A 19457-nucleotide genomic window follows, 5' to 3' on the forward strand; every position below is an offset into this window, starting at 1 on the left:
ATCACCCCTTTACCTTTTATGGACACCACCTCTTTCACCCCGTAGCACGAGGAGAAAGATGTCCAGAAGTTAACAACGAAGTTAGCTGATCCAGAGACGGAATCCCTTCCATTCCCAAAGATGACATTATTCCTTAACTGCAGATGCGACCATGGCGACCGCGGGGTTCCTACAGTCATCGCCGCTGCCCCATCATTTCCCGCATCCAGCGCGGGCCGCCAGCGCGGCCGTTTTGGTCGTCGAATCGATGGAATTCCGTCTGCGTAGGCCACCCAGGCTTCCCGTGTGCGCCCGCCCTCCACCTCGACGCCGGGATGCCTCGAGCTCATGGCAGGCGCCGCCGGCAGTCCACCTGGTGAGCAACGAGAGACGAGGATGGATCGCTGGCCCCGCGGCGTCGCACACCCATGGAGGGAGTTGAGGGAGATGCTGTCCGCTGGCGTCGGTGGTCGAGCCATCCGTGCTTGCATCCAACTCGTGACGCCAGCGTTTGCCAAGTCTGGTGTGCAGCATCGACTTTGCCTCATATGCCATCCAGGTTCAGCACCCTTTCATCCTCTATTTTCTTCATTTTGTTCCATCGGATTCACCCCATGTAAATTCCACGGATGCAGCCTGAATTGTATGACTGTTTAGGCTATTTTTCCATTCCCTCTGTTTTTGAAAGATGCAACAACAAAAAACATCAACATACATGCGAATGTTGTGTTTTCTTGTATGGATGCAGGCACATTTGCCATCCTACCAACCATCTAGGAACATACTCCCTCCATTCCCTTATACAAGGCCACAAACTCAAATTACAGATACTCCCTCCATTTTTGTTTAAAGGGCGCAGCTCCAAAGTCTCTGGGACCAAGGTGCCTAGCAATTGGACGAAAATCTGGACGTGGGACGTGAAATTAGCATCGGGAGTTACGGTTCTGCGCCTAACTAATCGCGTTAAAAACGCTTAGTAACCCCCACGGCCAATCAGCGAGCCATCTCCTCGCATGCACTGGTGGAGCCAATTCCAGCCGCGATTTCCTCTCTTTCTCCTTCTCCCGCACTCGTTCCTTTCTCCCCGCTCAGTTTCCATAAAAAACGCGAGTGAAAATTTCATCTCCGATCGAAAACTCGCGCCGATCTTCCCCGCTGCCAAATTGTAAACGAAATTTTCACCGATCAATAGTTCCAGCCGATCTTCCCGCCGGTGCTCTCTTTATATATGTGTGCAGATGGAGGCACACGAACAGACATCGGTCTGCATCTCTCCTCCATCTCACTCCAATGGCGCCGCCACAGCCAGGGGGATCAGATCGCCGGCCTCCTCCTCTTGGCCTCCGTGGGCTTTCGCGGGTGGCTTTCCAACCTAGATCGCCGCCACCAGGAGCAGTTCCTCCTCCTCCTCCTCTTGGTCTCACTGGACGCGCGTTGATGCCAGCTTTCTCCATTGGCACCGCTCGCTCGGAGCCGCATCCTCCTCCAACGACATTGCCTCGACAGCGCGTCGGCCTCGCACGCCCATCTCGTCCTCCGGCACCTAACGAGGCCGGTTCCTCGAACTGGAGTGTCTCCATTGGCGGAGCCGTGGCAGGTAGCGGAGAGATGGTAAGATCTTCGTTCGTGGGGTTTAGCCTCGTCAATGGTGGCGGCGGGATCTCGTTCGGCAGTGGCGGCAGTGAGTCCATGGGCTTCACTTTCAGTTCCGGCGCCGGTGGCATACGGATCAGAGATGGATCCTCCCGTGCTGCCACCATAGAAGGTAAACCCTAAACCCTAGTTTTAGATCATGTACTCATAGTTTTTTGTAGTTTTAGATGATCATGTACCCTAAACTCTTGTCTGCTGTCACGTGTGCATGATCAAAGGAACTGGGTTCGGCCTTGCTGGACAGAATGGGCAGGAGATGACCAACGGAGACACTCCAACAATTGGCTACCGAGGGGTTGGATACAACCCAAATTTTGCCCATGCCGACGAATACCCTCCTAGTCAAGAGCATGTTCAAATCCAAAAAGAACCTATCGATTTGAGTAAGCACCTTTTGATCATATTTGTGTGTTTCAGTAATATTCAATATTTTTCGCATCTAATTATTCCGTCCAATGCATTTAGATGTTATGTCGAACAAGGAGACAAGAACGCACTACCGTACAGATGATAAGCGACACATATATTCTGAGATCCTTGCCCGTAATGGTGGGGGTAATAGGTTGAAGCATGGAGTTTCTAAAGCTGTTGCACTAGCTTGTGAATGTCCAAGGAGAATAGTGCAAAGGGTATGGCAGCAGGCTAAAAATGGTGGAGGCATTACAGGGGTAAAAAACAATCGGAAGCTCAAATCAGGAAGGAAAAAGATAAATTTAAACATAGATGCATTGGAGGCCATCCCACCTGGAGAGAGAACAACATTAGAACAAGTTGCTGGACATCTAAACTTGTCAACTACCACTGTTTGGAGGAGGTGAGAGTTCTACTACTGAATTGTTGTCAAATTTCTACATGTCAACATTCCTTTATTTTATGGATTTCTGAATGATAGGTTGAAGATGAAGGAAATTTGACGAATAACAAGTGAATTGAAGCCCGCCTTGACTGATGCAAACCAAAGGGCTCGTCTGGAGTATGCTCTTATGCATCTTGAACCATGTAGCATAACATCCCTAGGTGGTATTAATCCCACATTTAGGGCTGATATGGATGTGGTTCATATAGATGAGAAATGGTTTTATCGCACGCGGAAGACCCAGAACATGTATTTGAGTCATAGAGAGGAGGCACCACACCGGGAATGTAAAAATAAAAGCCACATTCCGAAAATTATGTTCTTGTCCGCAATGGCTAGACCAAGGTATGATGCTCAAGGCAATTGTGTGTTTGATGGCAAGATAGGGGTTTGGGCTTACACAGAGTGGGTGCAAGCTAAAAAGAGAAGTCAGAATAGGTTGGTACTTGTTCTTGTTACTACTTTGTGCTAAAAAAATTTGTGCACATTATTCACTACTTTGTGCTATGTTTGAGTATATTTGTTTCTATATCCATAGGTTGAGGGGGGCATGGGAGTTGAAGCCTGCAGATACAGTGGACAGGGAGAAAAGTCGGGAGTACTTAGTGAAATACGTACTGCCGGCTATAAAGGAGAAGTGGCCTGAGAGCGATAGATGGAATACCATCTACGTACAGCAGGACAATGCTAAGACTCATATAAAACCAGATGATCCACTTTTTTTGCAGGAAGCTGCTAGGGGTGGTTGGGATATTAGGATGATATACCAACCACCTAATTCTCCTGACACAAACATATTAGATCTTGGTTGGTTTGCCTCAATTCAAGCAATGTTTCATAGAAAGATGCCCAAGACCCTACTCGAGATTGTCCAAAAGGTATTGCACTGATTAGATCTTGGTTGGTATTCTTTTTATGTTCTATGTGATATATACCTATTTGTGTATGAACTGTTTTGAGTTTTTCATGTCATGTGTCATAGGTTAATCAATCCCTAGCTGAGTACCCCCATCAAAGGCTCAATAGGATCTGGTTGAGTCATCAAGCGTGCATGAGAGAGATCATCAAGCACAAGGGGTCTATCCACTATGCTGTTCCTCACTTGAAGAAAAAAGCACTAGAGAGACAAGGTCTTCTCCAGGTTCGTTTGACGATTGACAGAGAATATGTCGAGCAGGCAATTCAGTACTTGAACTCAACATGAGTTGTAACATTAGCATTGACAGAGAATACTGTCTTTGAAAGTTTGTTTACAATGCAATATTGGGACTGTCTTTTGCACTTTGACAGTGATAACTTTGATAAAAAACTTAGCACTGACATACTTCATACAAACGCAAAAAAAAAATCCACTGCAATAGAATTTTTTATTTCATTCCATAATTCACAACCAAGATCAAGGTTCACAATTTTTTTTATTTCAATCCATAATTCACAACCAAGATCCACTTAAACATGGCTATTTCTTGTTCAACATGAAGCCTAGTTCATCTCGGTGTCCGGCACAAATGCATTGTCATCTTCGGCAACGGTTGAGGTGTTGCGACCGCAACGAGAGCACACACCATCTTCACCAATTCCCACAGTCGTTGCGCAGTCCTTGCACCAGTAATCATCACACAGAAGTGGATTTCCGCACAGCTCACAAGGTACCACGTCCATTGGCACCGGCAGAGAGCAAGCAAGACAACAAAAAATCGATGCCTCACCACGCACACCACAGTTGCGGCACATTGCAGGGATGATGCATCCATCACATGAAGACGTAGCCCTGCGTCGCAGCACGAGGTTAGTGCTGCGGATGTACCTTGTCCTAGCCGAAATCCTTGATTCACCAGCTCCGACATTGGTTGCACGATCAACTATCTGAAAAAGATCTTGGATGGTTGTATAAACCCTCTCGAATTCATCCTCGAGTTCTATCACCTGGCCATGTGTTACCTCCAGTTCGTCATCCTCGAGTTCTTTGACAACCTCCACCTCGCCCTGCACCTCTTCAACCTCGCCGAGCTTCTCCATGTTGCCTTCCTGCTCGCTGGCTCAAGGAAGAGGAAGCAATGTCTGCACTTCTATACACAAGAGGAAGAGGAGGCGGTGGGAAAAGGAGAGCATGCAACACGGAGGGAGTACAGACGACGGCATGCAAATAAAGTGATCTGCGTTCACACCTCTACAAGCCACAACTTGTTCCCACTTGCATGCAGACTCCGGAAGGGAAGAGGAAAGAGAGAAATTAAGACTCTAATTAATGTATTGCGCCTTTGCATGCTGTGATTGTGAAAACGACTGAATTTGGAGCTGCGCCCTTTAAACAAAAATGGAGGGAGTACCTAAGTAAAATTTAATGACCACTTTGCAAGTCAACTTTTCTTGTTGTTAACTGAGATCATTAATACGTCCGCATGCATGCAAGGAAGGAATAAGAAGGAAGTGGCAGAGTGTCATTATGGCTACATGCATGCAAGTATTAAACAAGTTGCTAGTACGATAAAACATCATTAAATTTTGCCTCGGTTACTGTTAGTGGCCTTGTATAGATGCAAAATGTATTTTTCATAGTGGCATTGTATAAGGGAATGGAGGGAGTATTACAGATGTGATCCTTTCAACCTTTTCTAGAATTGACATGTAAATCTCTCATACTCCATAATTCACTTGCCTAGGTAGAAACTTAACTAGAATTGAGTGGTGTCCATGGCAACATTCCGCAAATAGTTGCCATAGCAAAATGTTGTAGTAGGTGCCATGGTAGAATTGCTTTCTGTAGTAGTTGCCATGGAAGAATTGCTATGAACAGTCGCCATTTGACATAGTTGCTATGAATAGTTGCCATGGCAACATTCTGGAGTAGTTGCCATGGCAGAATTGCTATAACTTTTTTGCTATGACTTTTTCATACACCATGGCATTTTGTTTTAGCAAAAGTTGCCATGCTTGCTTTTGTCCTCCTAGTCTCCTACATATGTTTGTATATTTTTGCCATGTATGAGAGTCAGAGATATGTAAATTTGCCATGAGAAATGTTTTGTATAATTCTTGATAAATGATGTATAATTTGCCATGGTAAAGTTTTATATGGACCATGGCAAGTTTAATTCAAGCCCCATGGCAAATTCTAAAACATGGAAAATTCTAAAATTCTGGTTTAGTTTTTTTTCAGTTCATCTTCTACAAATTATGTACTTGTTGGGGAACGTAGTAATTTCAAATATTTCCTACGCACACGCAAGATCATGGTGATGCATAGCAACGAGAGGGGAGAGTGTTGTCCACGTACCCTCGTAGACCGAAAGCGGAAGCGTTAGCACAACGCGGTTGAATGTAGTCATACGTCTTCATGATCCGACCGATCAAGTACCGAACGCACGGCACCTCCGAGTTCAGCACACGTTCAGCCCGATGACGTCCCTCGAACTCCGATCCAGCCGAGTGTTGAGGGAGAGTTTCGTCAGCACGACAGCGTGGTGACGATGATGATGTTCTACCGACGCAGGGCTTCGCCTAAGCACCGCTACAGTATTATCGAGGTGGACTATGGTAGTGGGGGGCACCGCACACGGCTAAAAGATCAAACGATCAATTGTTGTGTCTTTGGGGTGCCCCCCTGCCCCCGTATATAAAGGAGCAAGGGGGGAGGTGCGGCCGGCCAGGAGGAGGCGCGCCAGGAGGAGTCCTACTCCCACCGGGAGTAGGACTCCCTCCCTTCCTTGTTGGATTAGGAGAAGGGGGAAAGAGGAGGGAGAGAGGAAGGAAAGGGGGGGGGCGCCGCCCCCCTCTCCTTGTCCTATTCGGACTAGAGGGGGAGGGGCGCGCGACCCTGCCCTAGCCGCCTCTCCTCTTCTCCACTAAGGCCCACTATGGCCCATTAAGCCCCCAGGGAGTTCCGGTAACCCCTCGGTACTCCGGTAAAATCCCGATTTCACCCGGAACACTTCCGATATCCAAATATAGGCTTCCAATATATCAATCTTCATGTCTCGACCATTTCGAGACTCCTCGTCATGTCCCTGATCTCATACGGGACTCCGAACTACCTTCGGTACATCAAAACACATAAACTCATAATATAACAGTTATCGAACTTTAAGCGTGCGGACCCTACGGGTTCGAGAACAATGTAGACATGACCGAGACACGTCTCCGGTCAATAACCAATAGCAGAACCTGGATGCTCATATTGGCTCTCACATATTCTACGAAGATCTTTATCGGTCAAACCGCATAACAACATACGTTGTTCCCTTTGTCATCGGTATGTTACTTGCCCGAGATTCGATCGTCGGTATCTCAATACCTAGTTCAATCTCGTTACCGGCAAGTCTCTTTACTCGTTCCGTAATACATCATCCCGCAACTAACTCATTAGTTGCAATGCTTGCAAGGCTTAAGTGATGTGCATTACCGAGTGGGCCCAGAGATACCTCTCCGACAATCGGAGTGACAAATCCTAATCTCGAAATACGCCAACCCAACAAGTACCTTTGGAGACACCTGTAGAGCACCTTTATAATCACCCAGTTATGTTGTGACGTTTGGTAGCACACAAAGTGTTCCTCCGGTAAACGGGAGTTGCATAATCTCATAGTCATAGGAACATGTATAAGTCATGAAGAAAGCAATAGCAACATACTAAACGATCGAGTGCTAAGCTAACGGAATGGGTTAAGTCAATCACATCATTCTCCCAATGATGTGACCCCGTTAATCAAATGACAACCCATGTCAATGGCTAGGAAACATAACCATCTTTGATTAACGAGCTAGTCAAGTAGAGGCATACTAGTGACACTCTGTTTGTCTATGTATTCACACAAGTATTACGTTTCCGGTTAATACAATTCTAGCACGAATAATAAACATTTATCATGATATAAGGAAATAAATAATAACTTTATTATTGCCTCTAGGGCATATTTCCTTCAGTACTGCCCTTGATGCTTTTCTGTTAGAGTTGTATCGAATATAGTGTACGAAGTAGGTTACAATTGGACTTGTAGTTGTATTGTGTTTAGATAGGATATTGAGTCGTATCCAAGTAGGACACTTGTATCCTAGGCCTCTCTTATATAGCGAGGGTAGACACACGATGTAACCTATGCCAAAATAATAGCACATGAACGCAGGGGAAGCCGGCGGCTTGTGCCGGCATCCAGGGCGACCTGGTGCGGTATTGTAGCGGTGTCACGGGGAGGAGCGCCCATAGTCTGACCCCGGTGATGTAGCCAAATCGGTGAACCTCGTTAACAAATCTCGGTGTCATGCTCGTGTGATTGCTTGGTCCTTGGATGATCAATGTTATGTCTCGGATTTATTCTAACAATTGGTATCATGAGCAAGGTTCGAGAAGATCACGGTTGTTGATCTGAAGGAAGTATCGAGTTGAGATGCAGCCAACTATGGCGTGATTCTGGCGAGATTGAAGAAGCAATCGGAAACGGCTCGCTAGTTGATCGGAAGCGTCACCTGGTGGCCAGAGTCGACTTGGCGATCTTGGCGAGATTGTACTGCACGGGTGGCAGCAGTCGCAAGTCAGGAGGAGCACGTGGATGCGGCCCGTACGGCCGGCTAGTGTGCAACACCGTGACACACAAAAGCTGCAGGGGCGCGGGGCGCGTATGTGCGGGTGGGAGGCCCAGGCTGGTTGCTGGATGCGTCTAGCGTTGACGAGATTTTGTTTTGAGAAAAAGGAGACCGAGTCTCCATAGCACACGGACAGGCAGGAAAATCAGCCGAGCGAAGGAAATATCCATTGATACATCCATCGGGAACTAGCAAAGGGCTTGGGCAAGTCAAACAACAACATTGGGGTTGAGCCAAGGGAGCAGATCGCGTGAAGACCAGCTAGTTGAAATTGCTAGTAGTATGCGGAGGTTCTGTTCGTGTACTTGAGGAATCGCGTGCAAAGCTCAGACAATTCTTCATAGGGTCAGCCGTACAAAGGACCATGGCACCAACGGTTACCAGGTTTGAGGTGGAGAAGTTCAACGGAACTGAAAACCTTGGGTTATGGAAGACAGGGTGAAAAATTTGTTGGCACGACATGGATGCTTGAGGGTGTTGCGGGAAGTCATGTCAACCAAGATGGAATTATAATGTTATGGATGGAGATTCACGGAAGGTGATTTGGTAGCCTCAAGCGTGTCGTGCAGCCGGAATAGTTTGGCTGGGTCGGACTGGACAGTCTAACGGGATCGACGCAAGTCGGTTGGTACAGAAGACGGTGGTGGGATCGGCGACGACGCCATAGGAGCGTGATGCTGATGGTGATCGACTTTTGGGCGTGTGTCGGGGATATACCCCGCGGTATGACCCGGCCGAACTTGGCGTTTCATTGGCAACCCCCAGAAGATTGGCGATTCATGTGTCTGGCGGTTCACTGGTGTGACGATTCACGAGCCTGAAGACTCATTGGTGACCCGGCGGGTGTTTCAGATGGATGACAAGGCCCAAGGCCCAGAAGGCCGGCTCACGTTTATGATGGGCCGGCTTAAGGAGAAAGGGATGACGAATATTTCCTTTACGAGGAAGAAAGACCCGGACTTGTATTCAACTTGTAAGAAAAGATAGACTAGTCCTAGTCCTACTAGGACTCCGCATGTAACCCGCCCCTCTAACTTATATAAGGAGGGGCAGGGCACCCCAAAGAGGGACAGGCAACAAGAAACAATCTCTAGGGATAGACACAAAGAGCCGGCCAAGCCGGCGACTCTCTCATGATCATAATGAGACCTAGCCACAAACAGCATGTAGGGCTATTACCGGATGATGTTTCCTGGGGCTCGAAGCTGTCTAAATCCTTGTCTTGTGTTGCGTCTCTCGATTCCGCCCAACCCCTCTCAAGCTACCGCATAGATGCGTTGGCCTCACGACTAAGTCCTTACACTAGGACATCTGCCGTGACAATTTCACGACAGTTGGCGCCCACCGTGGGGCCTGCGCACGGTGGTGATGAGTTCTTGAAGGGATCTCTCCTAGGGATCGAAAGCTCGCGATGTGATCAGATGAAGAAGAGCCGGTATGAAACAATCGCGCAGGAAGTCTGCCGTCGGCCGGATTAATTAATTCCACTCATTAATTTTGGAAGGATGAATACAAGATTGAGATCGGGAATTAGGGCTGCGTCTGTACGCGGCCGCAAGTCGCCGAGATCAACCGGAGTTTTTTACCGCAAGTATACGTCAACTGGTCCGATTTAGTGACCTGGTCTGATTGCTACCCTCTGGCGTGAAGATTGAAGCCTGCTGCAAGTTGATTGACACATGCTTTTACGTTTCTGTTTGTTACGCAGAGAAGCAAACCCCTCAAGGGCACAGATTCCTAGGCCAATCATTACCTTGCAATTGATCTCACAAAAAGCTTTCCAAGTGGTTGCTCACGTGAGTTTCCGATTTTCAAGTACTGTACCTGGCTTTTAAGGAGTCCAGTTTCCAACTGGGTTTGATGTGCCAATCTATTACTCGAGAGTTGCTGTTGTGGTTTCCTGTGTACGCGGCTACTGCTACCTCAAAAAAAATGCCACGACCCAGATGCGGATACGGCTGTGACCCGGTTTCACCACAGTGGTTTTCCTTAAACCGGACCGCCTTCTGTTTTGACATGCTTGGGAATATTAAACGGTGGCCACTCTGGACTGCGGTCGCGTCAGCAGTCAGCTCCGTCAGTGTGCGCTGCCATTACTGGCAATACTTTGTTACTACTATTTATCTGTCCGGCTCAAGATGGACATGAGAAGGCTACACGAAACTATGGTGCAAAAATACGTGTCTGGAGATTTAAAAAAATCGGATGAAGTTAAAAAATGCGCAACATTAAGCCGCCTCTGCTGTATTGATTCACCGGGGCCGCATTGAGCCGCCACTGCTGTGATAAACCGCCGGGCTATTTTGGCTTGCCGGTCTACCTGAGCTGTTTTCTCTTGCGTTGAATGGATCATCGGTCATCCGAACAAATTAGGTGATATCCATCTAAGATTATTTTATTAGCGCATATTGTTTTTTGTCAAAAAACAATCACTTTGGTATGTACACTTTTATGTGCAGGACAATGATTCATCATAAAGATGGTGTAATGCCGTATCCATAAAGTGTGCGGTAGCATCATCATGTAACGGCATCTGCGACCGCTTACTGTTCAACAGGTGGGCGCAAGCCGCCACCCCTGCGGTCTGGTCTACATCAACGCGCCAGCCGACTCGCCCATCCGCGCCGCCTTACAATGCCATGGACGACCTGCCCGTCCACCCTCGCGGCCGGCTCACACGTCTGCGACCAGCTTACAATGTGACGGACAACTTACCCGTCCGCCGCCGCGCCCGACTTAGCGTCCGCGTCGCTTACCGCTCCTGCGATTGACTCGCCCGACCGCACCGGCTTACAACACCGCGGCCGGCTCATCTGTCTGCTCCCGCGGCCGACTCGGCCGTGATTGCTTTCAGCTTCACCATGATGATCATCAACTCCGCGGTGGATAATTTCTGGCCTGACATATCAGGTGAAATCAATCCAGTAAATTTCTATATATTATATATTGTTTTCTTTAAAAAGAGCAATTACTCTGGCTTGCGAGGTTTTTGATACAGGACAATTGTTCACTACATCAACACAACATGGTTGACTCGCCCATCCGCGCGGCTTACCGCGCCGGCGATCGATTCGCCCGTCCGGACCGGCTTACAACACCACGGCCGGCTCATCTGTCTGTGCCGCCTTTGATGCAACGGTCGTCTTTACCATCTGTCTCTCGCGGGTTGGTCTATATAAACACACTGGGCCGCACCTGTATGCATGAGCTGTTTATTGAATATGAGCGAGTCACTGCTTGGGAAGCCCGGTTTTCTTCCAACAAATTGAAGGCGAATTATCATGTATTATCAGCCGCCGTCTGCACTGGATGGTTCAATGGGCAGGCGCACAAGTCGCCGCCACTACAGTTTGGTTAACTTCAAAACATCCAGTTGGAAGGAACCATTGGCCGAGTTGCTGACACGGCTCATACGGGATCATTTATAACCCGCCGCAGTCACTTCAACCTTCTGTGGATTCACATCGCGCTATCAACACCAATGATATACACCTTATGCTATGGTCAATATGGAGAATCTCAAAGCCAACTCCTCGAGTCGTCTTGAGACTCGGGGGCTACAATGATATGACTCGGCAGCATTGGTCGGTTTCAATGCATTCAAGAACTCCGGGTCATTGGAGGGAAAAATAACCCGGTCCCGGAGGCTACCGCCATATTGGTAAAAGGTTTAGAGGCCGTCAGAAAATTTCTGGCTTAAAAAGAAGGATTCCGGTTTAGATCCGGCTTAAGAGACTTGACATCTCCCACAAAGCACTGAAGCTCTTAAATATCCGGTTTAAAATCCGGTTCAAGGGAAATTTATCTGCCACAAAGTTTTGAAGCTCAATCGGTTCAAAATCCGGTTTAAGGTAAATTTGTTTATCACAAAGCTTTGAAACTCTCAATATCCTGTTTTTCCGGTTCAAAAAGAATTTATCTCTCGCAAAAGTTCGAGTTCTCAGGAAAAATTAAAGGGACCAAAAAGAGTCTGTTACAAAGCACAACCCAAACATAAGTACCCTGCTTTAATGACCATTGGGAGCTGATCGTATTCGAATTTAGCTTAACCCTTTAGGTGTGACCCTGATCGTATTCGAATCAGAGTCGTTAAATATTCTCATGATCACTAGGGGGCTTCCTGTTCAAACATAGGTCGTATTCGAACCAAAGAGAACATAACTGTCGGTACCCTTTTGATTGGCACACTGCCGAGCTCACTAGGGGGCTTCTTGATCGTATTCGAATCGTAGCTCAACCCCTTTGGGGAACCGACGTGGATCGTATTAGAATCAGCGTTGTTAAACAATTCTCAAGGTCATTTGGGGGCTTCCTGTTCAAACATAGGTCGTATTCGAACCAAAGAGAACATAGCTGTCGGTACCCTCTTGATCGGCAACGCCAAAGCCACTGGGGGCTATATGATCATATTCGAATCTTAGCTTAACCCCTTTGGGACGGTTTTCTGATCGTATTCAAATTAGAAGCCTCAAAATTTTTGAAGTCTCTTTTTGCTAACAATTTTTTGGATTTTATTTGAAGCTCTTTTTCATATCTAAAGTGTATATGAGTGGTTGCTATTTAACCCGGCTTGATTTTCGATGATAAATCGCCAGCTTATGACAATCATCATCTATGTGGAAGCATTGGCTTCTAAGGATTGGGTTATCACCCTTACTGCACAGGTCATGTAAACCGGCAGTACAAATTCAATATCACAGTGGTTATATGTGAGATATTATGACCCGCCCTGCGGTAAACCGCCAAGGGATCTTGTCATCTACTTGTGTGCAGGATAAGACTACATTTGGGTGGTTACCCGCCCTGGCTTTTAACGTTAAGTCGCCAGGGCATATGTTGTTTAAACTCTGTGCAGGATTTACAGAGCTATGACTTACATAAATGATTAAGTTCAAGCCCATCATCAAAGATTGAAATTGGTGTCTCAAAAGGGTTATCAATTCTTGATTTTCTCAAAGGCTATAAGCCGCTGGGTTATAAAAATTCCGGCTTACAATGGAGGCGTATTAAATCGCCATCGGCCAAGAGCCGCCGGGTATTTAAACTCCGGATATGCAAGTCCCATGTCACTGCCAGCATGTACCATGGCACTTGGGGGCTAATGCAAAGTCATTTTTTGCTCAACTTATTGAAGACCTGACTCATCACATCGTACTGAGCCGGCCCTTGGGGGCTACCAATTGCTCCTGTTAAAATTCAAGGTACACAAGCCTTATTTCATTATATTGAAGGATCCACTGCTCAGTTGGTAAAGCACAAAGCTCTTAACCTTGTGGACGTGGGTTCAAGCCCCAGGATGGGGGTTACATCATATGATATTATTTTCAATGAAAAGTCCCAGTTCAGTATTATCTTACTGAGCCGGCCCTTGGAGGCTACACGTCGCTACTCAGGTATACATGATTATATTTACGAAGTCCCTACTCATTATTGCATAATGACCCGGCCCTTGGGGGCTACATTGGTTGAAGTTTTTATGAGCATAAGGCAATTACAAGTCCCAGGTTGCTGCAAGCATGACAACTCGACACTTGGGGGCTACATATGAGGAATACTCAGTTCTGACTAGTGATTGAGATGAACAATATGGATTTCTTCAAAGTGGTAATATTTATATTGAAGCAAGTCTTAAGTCATCATTTTGCTCTGCTCAAGACTTGGGGGCTGCAGGTAACACGGATATAAGAAGAAATATTTTCAAAATTCTCAGTTTTGAGCAAACCAGATTGACCCGGCGTCATCAATAATAACTATGACCCGGCGTTGGCAACAATTGTGACCCGGCGTCTATAAACAGTTGTGACCCGGAACCATCAGTTTTTGTAACCCGGTGATTTTGCAAATCATAAATCGGCAAGATCTACATCTTTAAGCTGGCTGAATATCAGTTGAATATTTCAAGACCAATATTTTTGTCAAGTCAGAGAATTGAAGGCTGACTCAAATGGATTATTTCTTATAATATTTCTCTACAAAAGCCAATGTCAGCAAATTGGTTATGAAGCTGGCCTATTGACCCGGATTTTTTAGAAGAAGTGCCTGGATTATTTGCATTGGCAAGGTTTGGACATATCTATTAAAAGAGATTTGCTATAAGATCTTGAGTATGCATCCAGGAGGAAAATGACAAGGACTTAAAGATGATCAGGTGCCGGTTTAGGAAAATATTTAACCCGGAGCACAACCTGTCAAATTTGTTCTTGTGTTTATATTGCAGATTAGTTTAACATGGATAAATCCAAATTAAACTGGGGGCTAATGTCGGGGATATACCCCGCGGTATGACCCGGCCGGATATATGGCCCGGCCGGACTTGGCGTTTCATTGGCAACCCCCAGAAGATTGGCGATTCATGTGTCTGGCGGTTCACTGGTGTGACGATTCACGAGCCTGAAGACTCATTGGTGACCCGGTGGGTGTTTCAGATGGATGACAAGGCCCAAGGCCCAGAAGGCCGGCTCACGTTTATGATGGGCCGGCTTAAGGAGAAAGGGATGACGAATATTTCCTTTACGAGGAAGCAAGACCCGGACTTGTATTCAACTTGTAAGAAAAGATAGACTATTCCTAGTCCTACTAGGACTCCGCATGTAACCCGCCCCTCTAACTTATATAAGGAGGGGCAGGGCACCCCAAAGAGGGACAGGCAACAAGAAACAATCTCTAGGGATAGACACAAAGAGCCGGCCAAGCTGGCGACTCTCTCATGATCATAATGAGACCTAGCCACAAACAGCATGTAGGGCTATTACCGGATGATGTTTCCCAGGGCCCGAAGCTGTCTAAATCCTTGTCTTGTGTTGCGTATCTCGATTCCGCCCAACCCCTCTCAAGCTACCGCATAGATGCGTTGGCCTCACGACTAAGTCCTTACACTAGGACATCTGCCGTGACAATTCCACGACAGCGTGGAAACACGTGGCGAAGGCCCAAGGGCTTGTGTGGCTTCGACAAGACTATGGCGTGGGGTTGACTCAAGGTGATGTACACACGAAGCTTGGAGTCAATGGGGCGCGGGGTGGCACGTACAACCACCATGGAGTCATGTTGAAGGTGGAGCTGGATTGAGGGGCTACGGCGTAAGTGCATAGAGAGTCGAAGTCAATTCAGCGGGAAAAAAGCGAGTGACACGTAATTCGGACTGGGGCCCAATGGTCTGATGGAAGCGTGAAACTCGTCATTGGTCGGTGATGATCTGAAGTGGGGGTTGAGTGGTGTGGGTTCGCGACCCTTGAGACTTGACCGGGACAGCGGAGGCTCGACGCGGTAATAGCGGCGAGGCGTGCGGTACGCACGCGGCATGAAGACGGTCCAGGGCTCTGGTGGTCATACATGTGGTGAGACAGCCACGAATTTGACTCGGGATGACTACAAGCAATGGTGAAATTCCTACAAGTTTCAGACAAGCGGTCAAGAAAGGAGCGGTGATGTTGAGTTCAGGTAACTCTTATGTGTGACACCCAATATGTGAGTTCACTTTCATGCAGGTCAGTGATCAGTGTGTGATGACGTTGGACTGATACTCTGGAAGTTGGGAGCGCAAACTAGAGTAATGTGGAACTTAATTTCGCTCGAGTGTTGACTGTGGTCAAGAAAAGAAGGGACTACAAGTTGCAGGTGGAGTCACATGGAGTCTTGGAGTAGCAGCGGTGCTCATGGGATAAGCTCAAGTCCAATGTACATGGAAGTTTGACACATGGACAAATTCAGGTTGATGGAGAATATTTGCCAAGGTGGAGTTTGTTAGAGTTGTGTCGAATATAGTGTACAAAGTAGGTTACAATTGGACTTGTAGTTGTATTGTGTTTAGATAGGATATGGAATCGTGTTCAAGTAGGACACTTGTATCCTAGGCCTCTCTTATGTAGCGAGGGTAGACACACGATGTAACCTATGCCAAAATAATAACACAGGAACGCATGGCAAGTCGGCGGCTTGTGCCGGCGTCTAGGGCGACCTGGTGCGGTATTGTAGCAGTGTCATGGGGAGGAGCGCCCATAGTCAGGCCCTGGGATGTAGCCATATCGGTGAAGCTCGTTAACAAATCTTGGTGTCGTGCTCGTGTGATTGCTTGGTCCTCGGATGATCGACAGTATGCCTCAGATTTATTCTAACATTTTCAATTTTTGTTTAGTTCATCTTCTGTTGAGCAGTGTAGACGCCTCGATCAGCATGCTCCTCGTCGTCGTCGAGCTGCTCGTCCGCACCACCTTCAGAGGCCGCCGCTGCGGACTTCCCTGATCCCCTCGATGTCGCTGCCTCACCTCCGATGCGGTCGTCGTCCTCTCCTACGATGGTGGGTGAAGCGGGGCTGGTCGTCCTGGCCTTATACGACCTTGGGTGCTCGACATCCCCTCTCTCGTCACCGCCTCCATGTTGGAAATATGCCCTAGAGGCAATAATAAATGGTTATTATTATATTTCTTTGTTCATGGTAATTGTCTATTATTCATGCTATAATTGTATTGTCCGGAAATCGTAATACATGTGTGAATACATAGACCACAACCTGTCCCTAGTAAGCCTCTAGTTGACTAGCTCGTTGATCAACAGATAGTCATGGTTTCCTGACTATGGACACTGGATGTCATTGATAACGGGATCACATCATTAGGAGAATGATGTGATGGACAAGACCCAATCCTAAGCATAGCATAAAAGATCGTGTAGTTTCGTTTGCTAGAGCTTTTCCAATGTCAAGTATCTTTTCCTTAGACCATGAGATCGTGCAACTCCCGGATACCGTAGGAGTGCTTTGGGTGTGCCAAACGTCACAACGTAACTGGGTGACTATAAAGGTGCACTACGGGTATCTCCGAAAGTGTCTATTGGGTTGGCACGGATCGAGACTGGGATTTGTCACTCCGTGTGACGGAGAGGTATCTCTGGGCCCACTCGGTAATGCATCATCATAATGAGCTCAATGTGACTAAGGCGTTAGTCACGGGATCATGCATTGCGGTACGAGTAAAGAGACTTGCCGGTAACGAGATTGAACAAGGTATTGGGATACCGACGATCGAATCTCGGGCAAGTAACATACCGATTGACAAAGGGAATTGCATACGGATTGATTGAATCCTCGACACCGTGGTTCATCCGATGAGATCATCGTGGAACATGTGGGAGCCAACATGGGTATCCAGATCCCGCTGTTGGTTATTCACCGGAGAGGCGTCTCGGTCATGTCTGCATGTCTCCTGAACCCGTAGGGTCTACACACTTAAGGTCCGGTGACGCTAGGGTTGTAGAGATATATGTATGCGGAAACCCGAAAGTTTTTCGGAGTCCCGGATGAGATCCCGGACGTCACGAGAGGTTCCGGAATGGTCCGGAGGTGAAGAATTATATATAGGAAGTCCAGTTTCGGCCACCGGGAAAGTTTCGGGGGTTACCGGTATTGTACCGGGACCACCGGAAGGGTCCCGGGGGTCCACCGGGTGGGGCCACCTATCCCGGAGGGCCCCGTGGGCTGAAAGTGGAAGGGAACCAGCCCTTAGTGGGCTGGGGCGCCCCCCTTGGGCCTCCCCCCATGCGCCTAGGGTTGGGAACCCTAGGGGGGGAGTTCCCCCTTGCCTTGGGGGGCAAGGCACCCCTTCCCCCCCACTTGGCCGCCGCCCCCCCTTTGGATCTGATCTCCAGGGCCGGCGCCCCCCCCAGGGGGCCTATATAAAGGGGGGGAAGGGAGGGCAGCACACAACAGCCTTGGGCGCCTCCCTCCTCCCCTGCAACACATCTCTCTCTCTCGCAGAAGCTTGCGAAGCCCTGCCGGAGACCCGCTACATCCACCACCACGCCGTCGTGCTGCTGGATCTCCATCAACCTCTCCTTTCCCCTTGCTAGATCAAGAAGGAGGAGACGTCGCTGCACCGTACGTGTGTTGAACGCGGAGGTGCCGTCCGTTCGGCACTCGGTCATCGGTGATTTGGATCACGGCGAGTACGACTCCGTCATCCACGTTCATTGGAACGCTTCCGCTCGCGATCTACAAGGGTATGTAGATGCACTCCTTTCCCCTCGTTGCTAGTAGACTCCATAGATGCATCTTGGTGAGCGTAGGAAAATTTTAAATTATGCTACGATCCCAAACAGTGGCATCATGAGCCAGGTCTATGCGTAGTTACTATGCACAGGTAGAACACAAAGTAGTTGTCGGCGTTGAGTTTGCCAATTCTTCTTGCCGCTACTAGTCTTTTCTTGTTTCGGCGGCATTGTAGGATGAAGCGGCCCGGACCGACATTACACGTACAGTTACGTGAGACAGGTTCCACCGACTGACATGCACTAGTTGCATAAGGTGGCTAGCGGGTGTCTGTCTCTCCTACTTTAGTCGGAACGGATTCGATGAAAAGGGTCCTTATGAAGGGTAAATAGAAATTGGCAAATCACGTTGTGGTCATACGTTGGTAAGAAACGTTCTTGCTAGAAACCTACAAACCACGTAAAAACTTGCAACAACAATTAGAGGACGTCTAACTTGTTTTTGCAGCAAGTGCTATGTGATGTGATATGGCCAGAAGATGTGATGAATGATATATGTGATGTATGAGATTGATCATATTCTTGTAATAGGAATCACGACTTGCATGTCGATGAGTATGACAACCGGTAGGAGCCATAGGAGTTGTCTTTATTATTTTGCATGACCTGCGTGTCATTGAATAACGCCATGTAAATTACTTTACTTTGTTGCTAAACGCGTTAGCCATAGAAGTAGAAGTAATCGTTGGCGTGACGACTTCATGAAGACACAATGATGGAGATCATGGTGTCATGCCGGTGACAAAGATGATCATGGTGCCCCGAAGATGGAGATCAAAGGAGCATGATGATATTGGCCATATCATGTCACTATTTGATTGCATGTGATGTTTATCATGTTTTTGCATCTTATTTGCTCAGAACGACGGTAGTAAGTAAGATGATCCCTTATAATAATTTCAAGAAAGTGTTCACCCTAACTGTGCACCGTTGCGAAGGTTCGTTGTTTCGAAGCACCACGTGATGATCGGGTGTGATAGATTCTAACGTTCGAATACAACGGGTGTTGACGAGCCTAGCATGTACAGACATGGCCTCGGAACACACGCAATACACTTAGGTTGACTTGACGAGCCTAGCATGTACAGACATGGCCTCGGAACACGGAGGACCGAAAGGTCGAGCATGAGTCGTATAGAAGATACGATCACCATGGAGATGTTCACCGATCTTGACTAGTCCGTCTCACGTGATGATCGGACACGGCCTAGTTGAACTCGGATCATGTTTCACTTAGATGACTAGAGGGATGTCTATCTGAGTGGGAGTTCATAATCAGATGAACTTCATTATCATGAACATAGTCAAATAGGTATTTGCAAATTATGTCATAGCTTGCGCTTTAGTT

General features: G+C 47.5%; 1 protein-coding gene across 1 annotated transcript; it reads left to right on the plus strand.

Moving 5' to 3' along the window:
• LOC123124647 (collagen alpha-1(I) chain-like) lies at positions 1–3791 on the plus strand. The gene is made up of 6 exons (XM_044545231.1): positions 1–1744; positions 1851–2015; positions 2098–2446; positions 2525–2926; positions 3027–3366; positions 3471–3791. Exons 1-4 carry the CDS (start codon positions 1270–1272, stop codon positions 2544–2546), a joined length of 1011 nt encoding a protein of 336 aa, XP_044401166.1. The 5' UTR covers positions 1–1269; the 3' UTR covers positions 2547–2926; positions 3027–3366; positions 3471–3791.
• Positions 3792–19457: the final 15666 nt, after the last annotated feature.

The sequence above is a fragment of the Triticum aestivum genome, chromosome 5D, assembly GCF_018294505.1.
Source record: "Triticum aestivum cultivar Chinese Spring chromosome 5D, IWGSC CS RefSeq v2.1, whole genome shotgun sequence".
NCBI lineage: Eukaryota > Viridiplantae > Streptophyta > Magnoliopsida > Poales > Poaceae > Triticum > Triticum aestivum.